Below are 20616 nucleotides of genomic sequence, written 5' to 3'. Positions count from 1 at the left end.
TATGTATCAAGTAGGCTGGTTCAGTGCAAAGGCTAGCGTACACCTTGCAAGTACACAGAAGTAGGGAACTAGAAAATCTGTATATATTATAAGTTAAACTTACACCAGCACTTAATGATTGCTCAAAGTATTAATTTGCCTAAAGTATTTTATTGCAATGGCAAATCTTCCCAAATTTTCTGAAAAGTATTTAAAGCAAGCAAAACAAACCTAATTTTTCAAAAACGTATCAGTTTATTTGCATGGATAGTAGTAGCTGTTTCAGAGGCACTTGACATGTACAGACAAGCCTGATAGAAACAACAGCCCTGGCCGGGCGCGGTGGCTCAAGCCTGTAATCCCAACACTTTGGGAGGCCGAGGCGGGTGGATCACGAGGTCGAGAGATCGAGACCATCCTGGTCAACATGGTGAAACCCCGTCTCTACTAAAAATACAAAAAATTAGCTGGGCATGGTGGCGCTTGCCTGTAATCCCAGCTACTCAGGAGGCTGAGGCAGGAGAATTGCTTGAACCCAGGAGGCGGAGGTTGCGGTGAGCCGAGATCGCGCCATTGCACTCCAGCCTGGGTAACAAGAGCGTAACTCTGTCTCAAAAAATTAAAAAGGAAAAAAAAAAGAAAAAAGAAACAACAGCCCTATGAGGTGGGTGCCATTATTCTTCCCACTTGTAACATGAGGACACCGAAACACCACTCTGTTTACGTCCACACAGCTAGTAGGAGCCGGCACTGAGGTCTGAGTATCTGAAGTTAGAGAGGTAACCCGAAATCATCCCTGCCAAAGGGCAGGGTTGGCAGGGGTTAGGGAAACAGTTCAGTCCATGAGATCCCACTGTGGGAACCTGCCACTCCCAGCTTCCCTCTTCTTGTGAGGTTGCCATGGTGGCAGAAGCTTGTGATTCCTACCTAGGTGAGTCCAGATTGTCTCAGACCCTCACTTACCCCAACACACCCCATTATCTCAGCAACTCAGTATAGAGAATTAAGAGTGTTCTGAGACTCTTCAGTGTCCCTTCTACCTACCGTTTGGGGAGGTCCTGCAGTCACCCAAAGCTCTGTGTTGTAAATTCTGTTTTGGAATTATGTGGAAGGGTTTCCATTTCTGGCAAGCAGTGGGATGGAGTATGGAGCATCATCTCAGGCACAGGAACCAGCATGTGCAAATACTTCACTTGAGGCTAAACTAGGAGTGTTTGGGGAACCTCAGGTCTCCATTATGTCTGGTGTGATCAGACAGCAGGAACAGGATTCAGCCCAGGAACCGTAGGCAGCCTGAGGATCTGGGTTTCTCTGCTGAGAGAGGTAGGAGCCACTGCAGGTTTGGAGCTAGGAGGGAATGATCTGACTTCGGTCTTAACTAGCTTTGTCTTCACTGTCGAGTGAAGAAAAGACTGTGGGAGTGAGGATGAGGGAAGGAATACCACTGAGGAGCTTCATGTAACAGTTTAGGTTGGACCAGAGTGGTGGCTGTAGAAGTGGAGATGTGGATGGATTCTGAATCATTCTCCTTAAAGAAGGACCAACCAGGCTGGGTGTGGTGGCTCACGCCTGTAATCCTAGCACTTTGGGAGGCCGAGGTGGGTGGATCACCTGAGGTCAGGAGTTTGAGACCAGCCTGGCCAACATAATGAAACCTCATATCTATTTAAAAAAAAAAAAAAAAAAGGAGAGATCAACCAGATTTTGGAGGATGAGATAGGAAAGGGAAGGGGTGAAGGATGACCCTGCTTTTTTTTTAATTCTGAGAAGATACAAGGATGCCATCAACTGAGGGGACAAAGTTGGTGATAGGAGTACCTTTCAGAGGTTATATCACGACTGTAGTTTGGCTATGTGGAATCTGCCATGTTCCAAAGACACTTGAGTAGAGGTGTCAAGTAGACAGCTGGGCACAGAGATCTGAAGTTCAGAGAAGGGATTCAGGTTGGAGCTATCCACAGGGTGGCAGCTGGCATGTGGATCAGGATGGAGTTTTGCTTCCAGTTTAGAGGGAGAATCTTTAGATCATGGTGGCAGTGCCATCAGAGAGCACAATGTAAGGGCAGGCACAGCAGGGTGGGGGTAGGGGCCATCTTAGAGGCTAGAAGAGGGAGGGAAGTGTCCTTGGGAGGAAGGGGAATAATGAGGTCAGGCAGGTGGCAAAGTGTTTCTGGGAGAGAGTGGATGTGAGGTGAAGTACTGTAGTAATAGAAGTGAAGTGGCAGTGAGGCCAGAGCCAGTGTTTATTCAGCTCTTTATGTGTCTTCAGGCTTCCGTGGTGGCCCCTGTGGAATTTCAAGCTAGTGAATTAGCCCACGGACAGATTGGGTCTGTAGGCAGAATCACTGTGCTTGGGGTAGGTGCCCAGCGGGTGTGCGATTTGAATGAGTTAAATGTTGAGATGAAGCCTGTGGCTGAACTCAGTAGTACAGCAGCAAAGGAGAACAATGCTGAGTTTATCTGAGATCTGCATGTGGTTTTCCACTGCTGAATTGACCCATGAAATAGAGCCAGGAGGGGAGAGTTTAATAGCTGGATTCAGTGAAACCATGGCAGTGGGGCCATTGACCAGGAACAGATATGGTCCGGCATGCCTCATCGAAGCATTTTCTGGATGCTGTATGTAGATTTGAATGTTGGGAAGCCAGGGTGGTACCTACGTAGTGGGTGTCCATAGATGTAAAGGAGGTATGGCTAGAAGGGTGATGTGCACCTGTAGATGGAGTGTGAATTCATGGGCCCAAAGCTTTGCTACTGAGGGTTTCTGAGACAATGCTGAGCTCAGGTTCTGTATGAGGCATCATCGGTTGATCCTAGGGGAGCTGGCTGATAGGAGAAGCCAGGCCATGGTGTTTAATCTGTCCACTTGCCTGTTAGGGGCTGGACAAAATGAATAATGGAATACGAGGAGAGAAGAGGCATCAGTCAAACTAGGGCCGGTTATCTCATTACAGTTAGATGCGACAAGGAATCCTGGAGAGAGAGGCTGACCTTAGGCTGAGTTGTCCACCACTTCACACGGGACTATGTGATCTCTGAAGACTTATTTGTGTGCTTCTCTTAGGAGGAATGGGAGCTGCTCGATGAGGCTCAGAGACTCTTCTGTGATGAAATAATGGTTTCCGTGCTTTGCATTTATACTCTCCCTAGGTAGGGCCTCAGTGTCCCATTTTTGTGGGCTGGGCTCTGCTCTTCCTTTCTGCCCTAGGGATTGCTCTTGACTTTCCATGGCTAGAGCATGGGCACTGCTGTCTTTCCTGATTCCCTCACATAGGTCCCCTGGTGTCAAGGCTCAGCAAGATGCATTGTCTCCTCTGTTCCCTGTGTTCCTCAGCTCCTGCTGCCCTGAAGCCTTGCCAGGAATGGTTTAGGGGTCAGGGGTCCTAAGGTAAACCACTGAATCCTGCTTGGCCTCTCCCTGGCCAAGTGACTGTCCACACTCATGACACCTCCAGACTCCACCCCCTTCCTCTGATTGCATTTTCCTTGAGTCGGCCTGTGTCATCAGTTTCAGTCATCATGGTCACCACTTATGGGCCCACTAGACTGTTCCTGCTGCAGGACAGTTTTCTGGGGTTCATTTTGTAGTTTGTTTTCTTGTGATTTTGCATGGGTGGGCTACTCTGAGCTAGTGCTTTCTCACTCAGCCTGTTTCATCTTTCGCCTGTCTATGCTTTGTATCTTCCAGATCCTCTGTGGTTGCTGAACTGTAGCAAGAGAGAGAACTCCAGGTGCCTAACTGAAGAGGGCATGACTCTAGTCACAGCAGGAGGGGCTTGGGCAGGCCCTGGTAAGTGGGAGCTGAGGCTGAGAGAGGGCATGACCTCAGGGCTGGGTTCCTATAGTTCCAGAAACCTATGTTGTGCCCATCACTGGTGCCAAGGCCAGAGGTCCTAACTTATTTCTACCTTTTTTTCCCCGTTGTGTACACTCTTGTCATTTCTAATCTGACTTCTCACCCAGGGCTGTTCTCTCCCACTCTGTACCAGAGGGGCTCTAGTAGAGCAACAGGACTCTCTTCAGTGCTGTCCAGTATTGGACTACACTTAAACACTAATGTGTCGTAAGATGCGTACATATCCTGAAACAGTCCCTGAACACATCACTCACTTGTAATCACATGTTCATGGGCCTGGACACACATTTCTGCATAGCAGTCTCCTGTCACCCACAGTCAGCCAAGGTCCAGCCAAAAGTCATTGCAGAGGATTAAGTTGGAGACCTTGCACTTCTCCCTGCACTACACCCCATCCTTGTGTCTTTGTTTCTTGGGAGGCCATCTCCATTCCGGGTGACCTTAGATTCCAGTACTATATAGCAGCCCTTTCTTCACCCCGATCCTAGCTCTGTCCCACCAGGAAACTTAGGTGCTCAGTCCTGGGTACACCAGACACTCATTTGTGATGGAGTTGCCCCACTCACCATAGTCACCATGTACATCAATAGTACTTTTCTGCCTTCAGGTTGTTGGCATGGAGTGAAGGATGAAGAGGCATCTTCTGAACAGAGCCATACTAATATGTCACATATTAGTACTTCTAAGGCAGGTTCACCCACTCAGACGGCTCACTTTTGTGACATATGTTACCCTATCTTGAAAGATATTTTGCACCTGGATGAACACCAGGGTACACACCATGGACTTCACACATGTGAGGCTTGTGGGAGACAATTTGGGTTCAGTGCAAACCTTCTCCAGAACCAGAAGCATTACAGTATAGAGAAACCCTTAAGAAGGGATGAAGGTGAGGCCTCGTTTGTGAAGAACTGCAAAGTTAGCAAAGAACCTCACCCATCAGAAAAGCCCTTTGCCTGTAAGGAGGAGCAGAAAAACTTCCAGGCTACTTTGGGTGCTTGCCAACAAAAGGCCATCTACCACAGCAAGAGGAAGACACATAGGAGCACTGAGAATAAGGATGCATTTCATGGTGAACAAATGCATTACAAGTGCAGTGAATGTGGGAAGGCTTTCCGCCACAAAGACACACTGGTCCAACACCAGAGAATCCATAGTGGAGAGAAGCCTTATGAATGCAATGAATGTGGAAAAGCCTTCTGCCAGAAAGCTACACTTGTCCAGCACCAGACAATCCATACTGGAGAAAGACCTTATGAGTGCAGTGAATGTGGAAAAACCTTCAGCCACAAAGCTACACTTGTCCAGCACCAGACAATCCATACTGGAGAAAGGCCTTATGAGTGCAGCGAATGTGGAAAAACCTTCAGCCTCAAAGCTACACTTGTCCAGCACCAGAGAATCCATACTGGAGAAAGGCCTTATGAGTGCAGTGAATGTGGAAAAACCTTCAGCCGCAAAAGTACACTTGTCCAGCACCAGAGAATCCATACTGGAGAAAGGCCTTATGAGTGCAGTGAATGTGGAAAAACCTTCAGCCACAAAGCTACACTTGTCCAGCACCAGACAATCCATACTAGAGAAAGGCCTTATGAGTGCTGCGAATGTGGAAAAGCCTTCAGTCATAAACACAGCCTTACTGTGCACAAGAGAATCCACACTGGAGAAAGGCCTTATAAGTGCAATGAATGTGGGAAATATTTTAACAATCACTCCAATCTAATTGCACACCAGAGAGTTCACAGTGGAGCAAGGCCTTATAAGTGCAGTGATTGTGGGAAAGCCTTTAGACACCAGTCTACACTTATTCACCATGAGAGTATTCACACTGAGTCAAAGCCTTTTGAGTGCATTGAATGTGGGAAATTCTTTAGGCGAAGGTTCGATTTTATTGCACACCAGAGGGTTCACACTGGTGAAAGGCCTTTTGTATGCACTAAATGTGGGAAAGACTTTATGAGAAACTCCCACCTTGTTCGGCACCAAAGACTTCACACTGGAGAAAGGCAGTGAATGTGGGAAGGCCTACCACCTAAGCCTTCACCTCAGTCGGCACCAGAAAGTTCACACTGCAGGCAGGCTCTAGGACTGCTTTGAATACAACAGAACTCATCAGTCAGATGTTGAACTTCATATATCTGAACATTGACTCAAGGGAGATAGCTTATGGTGCCAGGTATGTAGGAAACTTCTAGGGATATGTTGCACTTTCTGACCTGGTCAGGTTTTTTGCTGGAGTTACGTCACTGTCAGTGCCTGTGGCCAAAACCATCTTAACTCTACCAGCTCACATACCCCAGCATCAGGGAAGACAGGGTTTTATATTTTCCGGTCCCTGGAGAAAATCATGAAATGCCTGAGTTCATTGGGGGTCCTCATTCCCTTCTGTGTGACAGGTATAGATATGGACATGACCCATCTTTAGCCAGGAAGGTCCGAGCTGTATCTGTTGGTGCCTTATACAAAAGGTTTGCTTTCTTCATGGATAGTCTTGGTCTCACATACTTGTAATGAATATTTCCAGCCTCCAAGTCACCTGGCCTGGGAAAGTACTTGCCTCATGTTGCTCTGCTTGTGATAATAAAGGCCTTACAGTTTAAGCCACCTTTAATCTTGGACGTTCTTTTCACTGGATTGGATTGAGAACAGGCCCTGCCAAACTGAAGACCGCCTTTGTGGGGGCCTCCAACTTTGTGCCTCAAATGGGACAGTGGGTTGACGGAGAACAGTTCTTAGTCCAGTTTTCGACTGGACTAAGTTAACTTGCAAAGCTGACAAAGCTTGTTAAGTTACAATTCAGATCTTTGTAGGCCTGATTTGTCCGGATTTTAGAGTTATTTGAGAGCCCATCTGTCACGTTGAGGAGGGTGCTGCTGCTGTGACAGCCTGTAGTGTTTTGAAACTGCATGGATTGGGCATCTTGTTTCTAGCATATGTCCCATGTTCCCCAACACTGTTGAGGTAAACCTATTCCTCAGGACCTGCTGAGTGGCCATGTTTTCTGAAAACCGGAATCTGGTACACAGGCCACTTGGTAAGATCTAAAGCATCCAGTATGGAAACAAAATTGATAAATATTAGGTGTGAATGATTGGGCTTGAGAAGATCGAGGCAAACTAGAGGACAAGTGTCCATTATAAAGACACCACAGACAGCCCAGGCACTATGGCTGAATGGGATCAGTGTATCCAGAAATCTCAGGATCTCCAGTACTGTGTTACTGTTACGGACAAGGTCCCTGGAGCAGCAATGAATGTAGTTTTCCTAGATTCCTGTACCTCCCTGGGCTCTATACCTAATGTCTTTGCTACTTTAGTGTCTTTGCTGTACATTCACTAACCCTGGGAGTAAAGAGGTGCGATGGGCCCAAGAAGTACCTTTTGTGACCAGCTAGAGTTTCTGGTGACTCTGAGTAATACCTGGAGGGGCAACTAAAGAAAACATTTAGAAAGCACTATCAGAATGTGGAGGTGAACAGGGATGCTGTAGTATTCATGCTTATTCATAGTTGTAACAAATGTTCAGTAAATACCTGCTGTATTTCAGGCACTGTCTTTACTGCAGGAGACATTTGCAAAACAAGAGACAGACCCCAGTAGCTTACATTGTACTGAAGAAAGAGGAGGAAATATGAAAAAAAAAAATTCTGAATTATATGGAGTCTTAGATTGTGGCAGGCATAATGGAGAAAAGAGAAGGTGAAGGCATTGAGACGTGCTGGAGTGATATGTAATATTACACAGCCAAGAAAGGCCAATTTGTGGATGGATCTTTATTGGAAAAGGACATGGAGAGCTCAATGCCACTGAAATAAAAGTTCAGCGTTTCTGAGAATTTCCCTAGAAATCTGAAGCACAGTGTGCCATGCAGGGCCCCAGGAGGAACAGGTTTTAGTGTGAAGGAAGAGGCAAGAGCTAGGGGAAAGCCTAGACCAGATCCTTTATTGTGTTTTCCATGGGAAAGGCAAGGCAGATCAGAGCCGACATCTGAGTACTGGCTAGTCTGAATAATTGTGGTTGGCTTTGATTTACAGGAGTAGTCTCTACTTGCCTCCCACCTCGTCCTGGTGTTACAGTAGGTGGTTGGAGATCACGCCATTACACTCCAGCCTGGACAACAGAAGGAAATCTCTGTCTCAAAGAATAAGTGGTGACCAGGTGCAGTGGCTCACGCTTGTAATCCCAGCACTTTGGGAGGCTCAGGCGGGCAGATGACAAGGTCAAGAGATCGAGACCATCCTGGACAACATGGTGAAACCTCGTCTCTGCTGAAAACAGAAAAATTAGCTGGGTGTGGTGGCGGGCACCTGTAGTCCCATGTACTCAGGAGGCTGAGGCAGGAGCATCTCTTGAACCTGGGAGGCGGAGGTTGCAGTGAACCAAGATCACGCTTGCACTCCAGCCTGGGCAACAGAGTGAGACTTTTGTCTCAAAAAATAAAAGTCAATAAGTGGCACCCAAATTAAATGATTTCTTTAAAATTGAACAATGGTGAATGAAAATGAAACCCTTAAAGTTTTCTTTAAGTGATAATGACTGCCACATATTCTAAAAGTTACTTTTATTTTTAAAAATGACAGTGTCTAAGGTATATTTCAAGAAACCAGCACTGGATACTATCTAAAGTGGTAAAAGCAGATTTCAATTAGGACTTATTGGAATAGGGAGAGAGCGACCTCGAAACGAGGCTCAATTCCGAATACAGCGCAGACAGGGAATTTCTAGCCAGTAAACAGACTGTGTAGTCAGCTCATGGTTAATTACTAAGAGGAAACGACAGAGCTAAAGGGAGATTCTTTTTCTTTTTAAACAGTCTCTCTCTGTCACTGCTCACTGCAACCTCCCCTACCCAGGCTCAAGCAATTGTCTTGCCTCAGCCTCCCAAGTAGCTGGGATTACAGGCGCCCACCCACACACCCAGCTCATTTTTGTATTTTTGGTAGACGTGGTGTTTCACCATGTCGTGACCTCAAATGATCCATCCACCGCAGCTTCCCAAAGTGCTGAGATTACAGGGGTAAGCCACTTCGCCTGCTCAGGAAATTCTTTTTTGTTGTTTTTGTTTTTTTTGAGACAGAGAGTCTCACTTTGTTGCCCGGGCTGGAGTGCAATGGCGGTCATGGCTCACTGCAACCTCCGCCTCCCGCATTCGGGTTCAAACAGTTCTCCAGCCTCAGCCTCCCAAGTAGCTGGGATTCCAGGCACCGGTCACTAAACCCGGCTAAATTTTGTATTTTTAGTAGAGATGGGTTTTGACTATGCTGGCCAGGCTCATCTTGAACTCTTGACCTTATAATCCACCCGCCTCAACCTCCCAAAGTGCTGGGAGTACAGGCGTGAGCCACCTCTCCTGGCTGGGAAATTCTTATAAAAGGATCTAATAGGATTCCTGCTGAAGGTGTGCGAGCTTGGTCAGGTATCACCTGCAGGATAGTCAGGGCTCAATAATTTGATTAGATATTGAAGTCAACCGAATATCAAAGGTGCAGGATTCTTGCTAAGGCAACTTATCGGAATTCTTACTGAAATTGGGCAATGCATAGATGAATATCAAAGTTCAAAAGTCAAGGGCTGATTGGGAGGAAGATTCAGAGGAGGCTGACTGAAGTTTGGTCATGAAGAGCCTGCCAGTCCCTCCCTTGTTCAAGGAAAGAAGAATTTGAACAACTCAAGTCAATTTCTCAAGCAATCACCTTTTTCTTCACTAAGAATCAGCTGAACTATCTGCTGGACTTGGCAATAGAGAATATTTGCTGAATGGTGCAAGCAGTCAGATATTTATTGAGGGGAATTCCTATGAAAATACAAAGATTTAATACATAGAAACCCATTTTCTTGAGTCGAGGGACAGTTAGTTGAGGTTTTCTAGATGTTGGGCTTAAAACATCTTTTGTAGGCCAAGTGCGATGGCTCATTCCTGTAATCCCAGCACTTTGGGAGGCCAAGGTGAGTGGATCACCTGAGGTCAGGAGTTTGAGACCAGCCTGGACAACATGGCGAAACCTCTTCTCTACTAAAAATAACAAAAATTATCCAGGCATGGTGGCAGGTGCCTGTAATTCCAACCACTTTGGAGGTGGAGGCAGGACAATCACTTGAACCCAAGGGACAGAGGTGGCAGTAAGCCAAGATCTTACCACTTATTCTAACCTGGGTGACAGAGTGAGACTCTAGCTCAAAAAAGCAAAAAGGAAAACAAAAAACCCAGCATCTTTTGCAGGTTAAATGTTTTATGTTATGGCATCAGGTGTTCTGGTAAACCTTCATAGTCACCCTATGGCCATGACCCACGCAGTAGGTATGAAGGTTTATCATACATGGACTGTTGAAATAATTTCTTTTAAGTTTCTTTCTTTTTTTTTTTGAGATGGAGTTTCGCTCTTGTTACCCAGGCTGGAGTGCAATGGCACGATCTCGGCTCACCGCAACCTCCGCCTCCTGGGTTCAGGCAATTCTCCTGCCTCAGCCTCCTGAGTAGCTGGGATTACAGGCACGTGCCAGCATGCCCAGCTAATTTTTTGTATTTTAGTAGAGACAGGGTTTCACCATATTGATCAGCACCGTCTCGATCTCTTGACCTCGTGATCCACCCGCCTCGGCCTCCCAAAGTGCTGGGATTACAGGTTTGAGCCTCCGTGCCTGGCAATTTCTTTTAAGTTTCTATCAAGTTGTTCAGCTTTCACTTCTAGGGCTTCAGGAAAAGGGCAGTTTTAATGATCAGTGATGCCAGTTCTTAAGGGTGGGACAAAACTGGAAGTGTTAGTTTGGAGAGTCATAGCCAGATACTGGAGAAATAAGAATCGAGAACCCACTGGGACCCAGTATAGTTTTCTATTTAAACTTTAAACATACAATTTTTTTTTTTTTTTTTTTTTTTTTTTTTGGAGACATAGTGTCACTCTTGTTACCCAGGCTGGAGTGCAATGGCGCGATCTCGGCTCACCGCAACCTCCGCCTCCTGGGTTCAGGCAATTCTCCTGCCTCAGCCTCCTGAGTAGCTGGGATTACAGGCACGCGCCACCACGCCCAGCTAATTTTTGTATTTTTATTAGTAGAGACGGGGTTTCACCATGTTGACCAGGATGGTCTCGATCTCTTGACCTCGTGATCCACCCGCCTCGGCCTCCCAAACTGCTGGGATTACAGGCTTGAGCCACCGCGCCCGGCTAAACATACAATTTTTATCTACAATTACTGATTCTTGTTTGTAAAATTTGTCTGGTTTCATTATATTTCGTTGAGTTATTTACATTAGTGCGGCAAGAATGATTATTAACTACATAGGCCTTTTAAAGTTTGCTTTGCTAGAATGTTTCATAAAGAATCTCAGATTAGAAAGTGTGGGATGTCCGACTTCTGAGCGGTAACCCTTGTTGCCCTAACGACAAAAAAGAATTAAATATGGGTGATGTTGAGAAAGGCAAGAGGATTTTTATTCAGAAGTGTTCCCAATGTCACACCGTGGAAAAGGGAGACAAGCACAAGACTGGACCTAATCTCCATGGTATCTTTGGGCGGATGACAGGTCAGGCCTCTGGATTCGCTTACACTGAAGCCAGTAAGAACAAAGGCTTTATCTGGGGAGAGGATACACTGATGGAATATTTGGAGAATCCCAAGAAGTATATCCCTGGAACAAAAATGATCTTTGTCGGCATTAAGAAGAAGGGAGAAAGGGAAGAGTTAATAGCTTATCTCAAAAAAGCTACTAATGAGTAATAATTGGCCACTGCCTTATTTATTTATTTATTTATTTATTTATTTATTTATTTATTTATTTTTTGAGACGGAGTTTCGCTCTTGTTACCCAGGCTGGAGTGCAATGGCACGATCTCGGCTCACCGCAACCTCCGCCTCCTGGGTTCAGGCAATTCTCCTGCCTCAGCCTCCTGAGTAGCTGGGATTACAGGCACGCGCCACCATGCCCAGCTAATTTTTTGTATTTTTAGTAGAGACGGGGTTTCACCATGTTGACCAGGATGGTCTCGATCTCTTGACCTTGTGATCCACCCGCCTCGGCCTCCCAAAGTGCCGGGATTACAAGCTTGAGCCACCGCGCCCGGCCTAGGAGTGTATATTTTGTATATTTAAAGTGGAGAGTTCTATAAATGTTAATTATGTTTACTTGTTCCACATCTGAGTTCAAGTCCTGGATATCGTTGTTAATTTTCTGTCTCATTGATCTGTCTAATATTAGTGTTGAAGTCTCCCACTATTATTGTGTGGGAGTCTAAGTCTCTTTATAAGTCTTGTATGTCTGCGTATTCCTGTATTGGGTGCGTATATATTTAGGATCTTTAGCTCTTGTTGTTGCATTGATCCTTTCATCATTATATAATGTGTTTCTTAGCTTCTTTTGATCTTTGTTGCTTAATTGTAACTTCTGCTTTTTGTTTATTTGTTTTAGCTCTCTGTTTGGTTGGTAAATCCTTCTCCATCCCTTGTTTTGAGTCTTTGTGTATCCTTGAATGTGAGATGGGTCTGGATGCAGCATACTGATGGGTTTTAGTTTTTTATTCAAATTGCCTGTATGTCTTTGGATTGGGGGATTTAGTCAATTTAAATTTAGAATTAATAATAATATATGTGAGTTTAATACTGCCATTTAGTATTAGCTGGCTATTTTGCCCATTAGTTGATGTAAATTCTTCATTATATTGATGCTCTTTTTGGTATTTTTTTAGAAAGGCTGATACTGTTTGTTCCTTTCTATATGTAGTGGTTTTTTCAGAAGCTCTTGTAAAGCAGACCTGGCGGTGATGAAATCTCTGAGTGCTTGCTTATTCACAAAAAACTTTATTTTTCCTTCACTTGTGAAGCTTTGTTTGGCTGGATGTGAAATTCTGGGTTGAAAGTTCTTTCTTTGAGGATGTTGAATATTGGTCCCCACTCTCTTCTGGCTTGTAAGGTTTCTGCTGAGAGATCTGCTGTGAGTCTGATAGGCTTCCCTTTCTGGGTAACCTGACCTTTCTCTCTGGCTGCCCTTAGTATTTTCTCCTTCATTTCAACCCTGGTGAATCTGATGATTATGTGCTTTGGAGTTGCTCTTCTTGAGGAATATCTCTGAGGTGTTCTCTGTATTACCTGGAGTTGAATATTATCCTACCTTACTAGGTTGGGAAAATTTTCCTGAATAATGTCCTGAAGCGTATTTTCCAGCTTGGATTCATTCTCTTCGTCACATTCAGGTACACCTATCAAGTGTAGATTAGGTCTTTTCACATAGTCCCATATTTCTTGGAGACTTTGCTCGTTCCTTTTTATCCTTTTTTCTCTAATCTTGTCTTCTAGTTTTATTTCATTGAGTTGGTCTTCGACTTCTGATATCCTTTCTTCTGCTTGATCAATTCGGCTGTTAAAACTTGTGCATACTTCACGAAGTTCTCGTATTGTGTTTTTCAGCTCCATCAATTCACTTATATTCCCAGGTGTGGGTTTTGAATGAGTTAAATGTTGAGCAGAAGCCGGAGACTGACCTCAGTAGTACAGCAGCAAAACAGAAAAGTGCTGAGTTCAACTGAGCTCTACCCATGTGTCTGGATTGCTGAACTGACCCATGAAATAGAGGCAGGAGAGTAGGATTTAATAGCCGGATTCAGGATACCACGGCAGTGGGGCCATTGACCAAGACCAGATATAATCCTGAATACATTATCCAAGCATTCTCTGGATGCCGTGTGATGTGCATTTGGGGAAGCCAGGGAGGTAACTATGTAGTAGGTGTCCATAGATGTGAAGTAGGTATGGCCAAAAGGGTGATGTGCACATGTAGATGGAGTGTGAATTCATGGGCCCAGAGCTTTGCTACTGAGGGTTTCTGAGAGAATGCTGAGCTCAGGTTTGTATATGAGGCATAATCAGTTGTTTCCAGGGGAGCAGGGTGTTAGGAGAAGCCAGTCCATGGTGTTTTGCCTGTCCACTTGCCTGTTCTAGGCTGGACAAAAGGATTAATGGATTATGAGGGGAAAACGGACACCAATCACATCAGGGCCTGTTGTCTCGTTTGAGTTAGATGTGACAAGGAGTTCCTAGAGAGAGAGACTGCCCTTAAGCTCAGTTGTCCACCACCTCACACAGGACTATGTGATCTCTGAGGACTTATTTGCGTGCTTCTCTTAGGAGGAATGGGAGCTGATTGATGAGGCTCAGAAACCTTTCTATGATGAAATAATGATTTCTGTGCTTTGCATTTATAGCCTCCCTAGGTAAGGCCCCAGTATCCCATTTTTGTGGGCTGGGCTCTGCTCTGCTCTGCTCTTTTTGCCCTAGAGATTGCTCTTGCATGTACTATGGAAAGGCAAGAGCAATAGGGCAGAAAGGAAGAGCATAGGCACTGCTGTCTTTCCTGATTCCCTCACATAGGTCCCCTGGTGTGAAGGCTCAGCTAGATGCATTGCCTCCTCTGTTCCCTGTGTTCCTCAACTCCTGCTTCCTTGAAGCCTTGCCAGGAATGGTTTAGGGGTCAGGAGTCCTAAGGTAAACCACTGAATCCTGCTTGGCCTCTCCCTGGCCAGGTGACTGTCCATATTCATGAAACCTCTGTACTCCACACTTCACCCCCTTCCTCTAATTGCAGTTTCTTTGAGTCTGCTCGTGTGTCATCAATTTCAGTCATCATGGTCACTACTTGTGGGCCCACTGGACTGTTACTGTAGGACAGTTTTCTGAGGTTCATTTTGTAGTATTTGTTTTCTTGTGATTTTGCATGGGTTTCATCTTTCCCCTATGCTTTGTATCTTCCAGGTCCTCTGTCATTGCTGAATTGTAACAAGAGAGAGAACTCCGGGTACCTAACTGAAGAGGACATGACCCTAGTCACAGCAGGAGGGGCTTGGGCAGGCCCTGGTGAGTAGGAGCTGAAGCTGAGGGAGGGCATAACCTCAGAGCTGGGTTCTTATAGTTCCAGAAATCTATGTTGTGCCCATCACTGGTGCCAAGGCCAGAGGCCCTTACTTATTTCTACCTTTTTTTCCCTGTTCTATACACTCTTGTCCAGGCATCTCCAAACTGCGGCCCCCTGAGGCCATTTATCCGGCCCCCCACCGCACTTCAAGAAGGGGCACCTCTTTCACTGGTGGTCAGTGAGAGGAGCACAGTATGTGGCGGCCCTCCAACCGTCTGAGGGACAGTAAACTGGCCCCCTCTGTAAAAAGTTTGGGGACACCTGCTCTTGTCATTTCTACTCTGACTTCTCACCCAGGGCTGTTCTCTCCCACTCTGTACCAGAGGGGCTCTAGTAGAGCAACAGGACTCTCTTCAGTGCTGTCCAGTATTGGACTACACTTAAACACTAATGTGTCGTAAGATGCGTACATATCCTGAAATAGCCCCTGAACACATCACTCACTTGTAGTCACATTTTCATGGGCCTGGACACACATTTCTGCATAGCAGTCTCCTGTCACCCACAGTCAGCCAAGGTCCAGCTAAAAGTCATTGCAGAGGATTAAGTTGGAGACCTTGCACTTCTCCCTGCACTACACCCCATCCTTGTGTCTTTGTTTCTTGGGAGGCCATCTCCATTCTGTGACTCATAGATTCCAATACTGTACATCAGCCCTGTACTTCAGTACTGTACTTCAACCTGATCCTAACTGTGTTCCACCAGGAAGCTTAGGTATGTACTCAGTCCTGGGTACACCAGACAGACTTTTGTGATGGAGTTACCCCACTCATCAAAGTCACCATGTAGATCAGTGGTATTTTTCTGCCTTCAGGTTGTTGGCATGGAGTGAAGGATGAAGAGGCGTCTTCTGAACGGAGCGTTTCTATAGCAGTGTCACATGTTAATACTTCCAAGGCAGGTTTGCCCACACAGACAGCTCACCACTGTGATATATGTGGTCCCATCTTTAAAGATATTTTGCACCTGGATGAACACCAGGGTACACACCATGGACTGAAACTTCACACATGTGAGGCTTGTGAGAGACAATTCTGGGTCAGTTCAAACCTTCACCAGCACCCAAAGTGTTACAGTATAGAGAAACCCTTAAGAAGGGATGAAGGTGAGGCCTCGTTTGTGAAGAACTGCACAGTTAGCAAAGAACCTCACCCATCAGAAAAGCCCTTTGCCTGTAAGGAGGAGCAGAAAAACTTCCAGGCTACTTTGGGTGCTTGCCAACAAAAAGCCACCCGAAGCAAGAGGAAGACACATAGGAGCACAGAGAGTGGGGATGCATTTCATGGTGAACAAATGCATTACAAGTGCAGTGAATGTGGAAAAGCTTTCAGCCACAAAGACACACTTGTCCAGCACCAGAGAATCCATAGTGGCGAGAAGCCTTATGAGTGCAGCGAATCGGAAAAGCCTTCAGCCGCAAAGCTACACTTGTCCAGCACCAGAGAATCCATACTGGAGAAAGACCTTATGAGTGCAGTGAATGTGGAAAACCTTCAGTCAAAAAGACAACCTTACTCAGCACAAGAGAATCCACACTGGAGAAATGCCTTATAAGTGCAACGAATGTGGGAAATATTTTAGCCATCACTCCAATCTAATTGTACACCAGAGAGTTCACAATGGAGCAAGGCCTTATAAGTGTAGTGATTGTGGGAAAGTCTTTAGACACAAATCTACTCTTGTTCAGCATGAGAGTATTCACACTGGAGAAAATCCTTATGATTGCAGCGATTGTGGGAAATCCTTTGGCCACAAATACACCCTCATTAAACATCAGCGAATTCACACTGAGTCAAAGCCTTTTGAGTGCATTGAATGCGGGAAATTCTTTAGTCGAAGTTCTGACTTTATTGCACACCAGAGGGTTCACACTGGTGAAGGGCCTTTTGTATGCAGTAAATGTGGGAAAGATTTTATCAGAACCTCCCACCTTGTTCGGCACCAAAGAGTTCACACTGGAGAAAGGCCATATGAGTGCAGTGAATGTGGGAAGGCTACAGCTTAAGCTCCCATCTTAATCGGCACCAGAAAGTTCACACTGCAGGCAGGCTCTAGGACTGCTTTGAATACAACTCAGATGTTGAACTTCATATATCTGAACATTAACACAAGGGAGATACCTTATGTTGTCAGGAATGTAGGAAGCATCTAGAGATATGTTGCACTTTCTGACCTGGTCAGGTTTTTTGCCGGAGTTACATCACTGTCAATGCCTGTGGCCAAAACCGTCTTTATCAGCTTAGATACCCCAGCATTCGGGAAGGCAGGGTTTTATATTCTCCGGTCCCTGGAGAAAATCATGAAATGCCTGAGTTCATTGGGGGTCCTCATTCCCTTCTGTGTGACAGGTATAGATATGGACATGACCCATCTTTAGCCAAGAAGGTCTGAGCTGTATCTGCTGGTGGCTTATACAAAAGGTTTACTTTCTTCATGGATAGTCTTGGTCTCACATACTTGTAATGAATATTTCCAACCTCCAAGTCACCTGGCCTGGGAAAGTACTTGCCTCATGTTGCTCTGGTTTGTGATAATAAAGGCCTTACAGTTTAAGCCACCTTTAATCTTGGGGGCTCTTTTCACTGGAGTGGACTGAAAACAGGCTCTGCCGAACTGAAGACCGCCTTTGTGGGGGCCTCCAACTTTGTGCCTCAAATGGGACAGTGGGTTGAGGGAGAACAGTTCTTAGTCCAGTTTTCGAGTGGACTAAGTTACCTTCCATAGCTGACTAAGCTTGTTACGTAAGGATTCAGATCTTGGTAGGCCCAATTTGTCCGGATTTTAGAGTTATTTGAGAGCCCATATGTCACGTTGAGGAGGGTGCTGCTGCTGACAGCCTTCAGTGTTTTGAAACAGCATGGATTAGGTGTCTTGTTTCTAGCATAGGTCCCATGTTCCCCAACACTGTTGAGGGAAAGCTGTTCCTCAGCCCCTGCTGAGTGGTCATATTCCCTGAAGGCCAGAATCTGGTACACAGGTCACTCTTAGTAAGAACTAAAGCATCCAGTATGGAAATAAAACTGATAAATATTTGGCGTGAATAATTGCAATTGCGTGATTTGTGGCAAACTAGAGGAGAAGTGCCCATTATAAAAACATCTGGCTGGGCACAGTGGCTCATGCCTGTAATCCCAGTACTTTGGGAGGCCAAGGCAGGTGGATCATGAGGTCAGGAGTTTGAGAACAGCCTGGTGAACGTGGTGAAACCCCATCTCTACTAAAAAATACAAAAATTAGCTGGGCGTGGTGGTGCACACCTGTAGTCCCAGCTACATGAGAGACTGAGGCAGGAGAATCGCTGGAACCCAGGAGGTGGAGATTGCAGTGAGCCGAGATCAGCCACTGCACTCCAGCCTGGTGGACAGGAGAGACTCCATCTCCCCCCCCACCCCCCCCAAAAAATCCAGACAGTCCAGGTACTATGGCTGAATGGGATCAGGATATCTAAAAATCTCAGGATCTGCAGGGCCGTGTTATGGCCAGGGTCACTGGTGCAGCAACAAATGTAGTTTTCCTAGATCCTGTACTTCCCCGGGCTCTTTACCTAATGTCTTTGCTGCACATTCAGTAATCCTGGGAGTAAAGAAGTGTAGGAGTCCAAGCTGGTAGCTTTTGTGACCAACTAGAGATTCTGGTGACTCTGTTGGCAGTGGTCCTCATTGTTGGCCAATTTTTCTTATTACTGAGGAAGAAATAAATTGTCTTCCCAAGGCATTTGAGTGATAAGAGTCACCGTAGTGAGGTAGAGTCACTCAGTGATGTCCAGTTGTCCAGTTTTCAATAGAAGTAGGAGAGCCAGATTTGTTTTTGTTTTTGTTTTTGTTTTTGTTTTTTTTGAGACAGAGTCTTGCTCTGTCTCCAGGCTGGAGTGCAGTGGCACCACCTCGGCTCACTGCAACCTCCGCCTCCCAGGTTCAAGTGATTCTACTGCCTCTGCCTCCCGAGTAACTGGGACTACAGGTACACACCACCATGCCCAGCTAATTTTTGTATTTTTTAGTAGAGATGGGATTTCACCATGTTGGCCAGGATGGTCTCCATCTCTTGATCTCGTCATCCGCCTACCTCAGTCTCCCAAAGTGGTGGGATTACAGGCGTGAGCCACCGTGTCCGTCTGGGAGACCCAGATTTTTAAATGGAATAACTTTGTATAGGTTCATTCAGGTGTAATCAACATGCAATATACTGCACATATTTAAGGTGTATCAGTAAGTTGTAATACATACACACACACTTTTGGAACTATCACCCTATCAATGGTATTGGACATACCTGTTACCCCTGAAGTTAGCCTCAAGCCCTTACTTAACCTTTCTCTCAGTGCTCTCCTTCCCCCCCAAATCCCTAGGCAACCACTGAGTAGTTTTCACTATAGGTAAATTTGTCTTTCCTAGAATTTTATGTAAGTCTATAAAGTTAATTTTGTCTCCTGTCTTTGATGCAACATAATTTGAAATTTGTCCATGGTATGAAAACCTATTTTAAAATTAGTGTTATTCACTATGTATGTAACACAGTTTATCCATTTATCTTAATTGCTGTCTGCACTACAACCTCCGTTTTTTTCTTTTTTTTTTCTACAGCCTGTTAGACTGAGCAACCTCCATTTTTAATATTAAAATACTAAGCTGCTACAAATATTGATGCATGAGTATATGAACATTTAGCTGAGAACATTTTTAAGCAGAAGTTTTCAAAGTGTGGCCATGTTTTTTACTGATTATAGGGAAGAACTGCAAAAGAAAAGACTTGAGATTTGATGCTTTGGGAAATGCTCAGCACATCTTAATTGACAAAAAAAAATTGAAATTAAGAGATTCGTTGTCAGGAAAGAATGTTTTAGAGAGATAGCCAGGAGTGTTTGCTATTATCAAGATCAAAACATACGTAAGAACATTGTCACACAAAAAGATATTTGAAAAGATTAAATGCGGCTTGCAGGTCTCAGTATGAGCGGAGAGCTTTAAATTATACCAGGAGAAGTTTAAACTATCAGTCATATCAGCAAAAGCCTAAAATAGATAGGAGATTCCCTAGGGAAAATAATCTGCGTAAACCTCTTTTCTAATGGTGTGAATTTCAGTGACATACAGGAGACTCACAAAGTTCTTGAAAATTTTATACCAGTGAGAATGCTCACCTTGGGTCTAAAGGAACCTTGTCAATATGAAGTTAACGGGTGTAATATTCTATACATGGGACTGGCTGAGGAAACAGGTGCAAGTCCTTGCTGTCTTTTATGAGAAAGGAAGGATGACTCAGAGCAGAGGAGAATCCAGTGGGCAGATCCCTGAACCACCTGATAGCCCATGTCTTGACTCCCAGTGGCATTTCCCAAACTAGATTTCAAAATTTCTTGGGACTGGCGATCCCGTTGTTTTGTCTTCCCACTTCCATTTCCTCCTGCTTTGAAGCAATGCATATGTATATATAACTATTATCCTGGGTCTTTCCTACCCTTTTGTTTGGGGTCAGAAAACTAGCTTTCTAGTGTTATGGATCTAAATGAGACAAGAATAGCACTGGGTGGTCACAGGATTGAAAATCTCAAACACAAAAGCCGGGTGTGGTGGCTCATGCCTGTAATCCAAGCAGTTTGGAGGCCAAGGCGGGCAGATCACCTGAGGTCCGGAGTTCAAGACCAACCTGACCCGAACATGGTGCAACCCTGTCTTTAAAAATTAAAAAAAAAAAAAAAAAAAAAAAAAAAAAAGGAAAGAAAAAAATCTCAAACAGTACCCTGGTTTTGGTGCAGGTGGAAAAAAGTGAAAAAAAGAAAAACCCAAACAGCTGAAACGGAAACTAGGTGAAGAAAACGGAATAACAGAAAACCAAAAATAAAAGGGAAAACAGCCAGAACCCCAGTCAGCGTGATGTGT

The 20616-nt window shown here is 45.0% G+C and overlaps 3 protein-coding genes and 1 pseudogene across 3 annotated transcripts in view; all 4 read left to right on the top strand.

The window, feature by feature from the left end:
- LOC101048742 (uncharacterized) overlaps positions 1–20616 on the top strand; it is a 264023-nt gene that overhangs the window by 152925 nt on the left and 90482 nt on the right. The window contains 2 exon segments of the mRNA XM_074385820.1: positions 3668–3769; positions 14578–14679. Coding sequence (XP_074241921.1) covers positions 3668–3769; positions 14578–14679 — 204 coding nt within the window.
- On the top strand, positions 3800–8846 carry LOC141581212 (uncharacterized). The gene is given in 2 exon segments (XM_074385830.1): positions 3800–5841; positions 5843–8846. Coding segments are annotated over 2 exon segments (1509 nt in total). The 5' UTR covers positions 3800–4411; the 3' UTR covers positions 5922–8846.
- LOC141581220 (cytochrome c-like) lies at positions 11077–11568 on the top strand. Its single transcript, XM_074385842.1, has one exon. The coding sequence runs from the start codon at positions 11236–11238 to the stop codon at positions 11551–11553; it is 318 nt and encodes a 105-aa protein (XP_074241943.1). The 5' UTR covers positions 11077–11235; the 3' UTR covers positions 11554–11568.
- LOC141581216 (uncharacterized) lies at positions 15521–19375 on the top strand (annotated as a pseudogene).

The sequence above is a fragment of the Saimiri boliviensis genome, chromosome 14 (genome assembly GCF_048565385.1).
Source record: "Saimiri boliviensis isolate mSaiBol1 chromosome 14, mSaiBol1.pri, whole genome shotgun sequence".
NCBI lineage: Eukaryota > Metazoa > Chordata > Mammalia > Primates > Cebidae > Saimiri > Saimiri boliviensis.
Note: the sequence above shows the minus strand (reverse complement) of the source record. Positions and strands in the feature narration are given on the sequence as shown.

Bases quoted from the DNA above. Each gene is read 5' to 3' on its own strand.
- LOC141581220 (XM_074385842.1), top strand. From the start codon at position 11,236: ATGGGTGATGTTGAGAAAGGCAAGAGGATTTTTATTCAGAAGTGTTCC.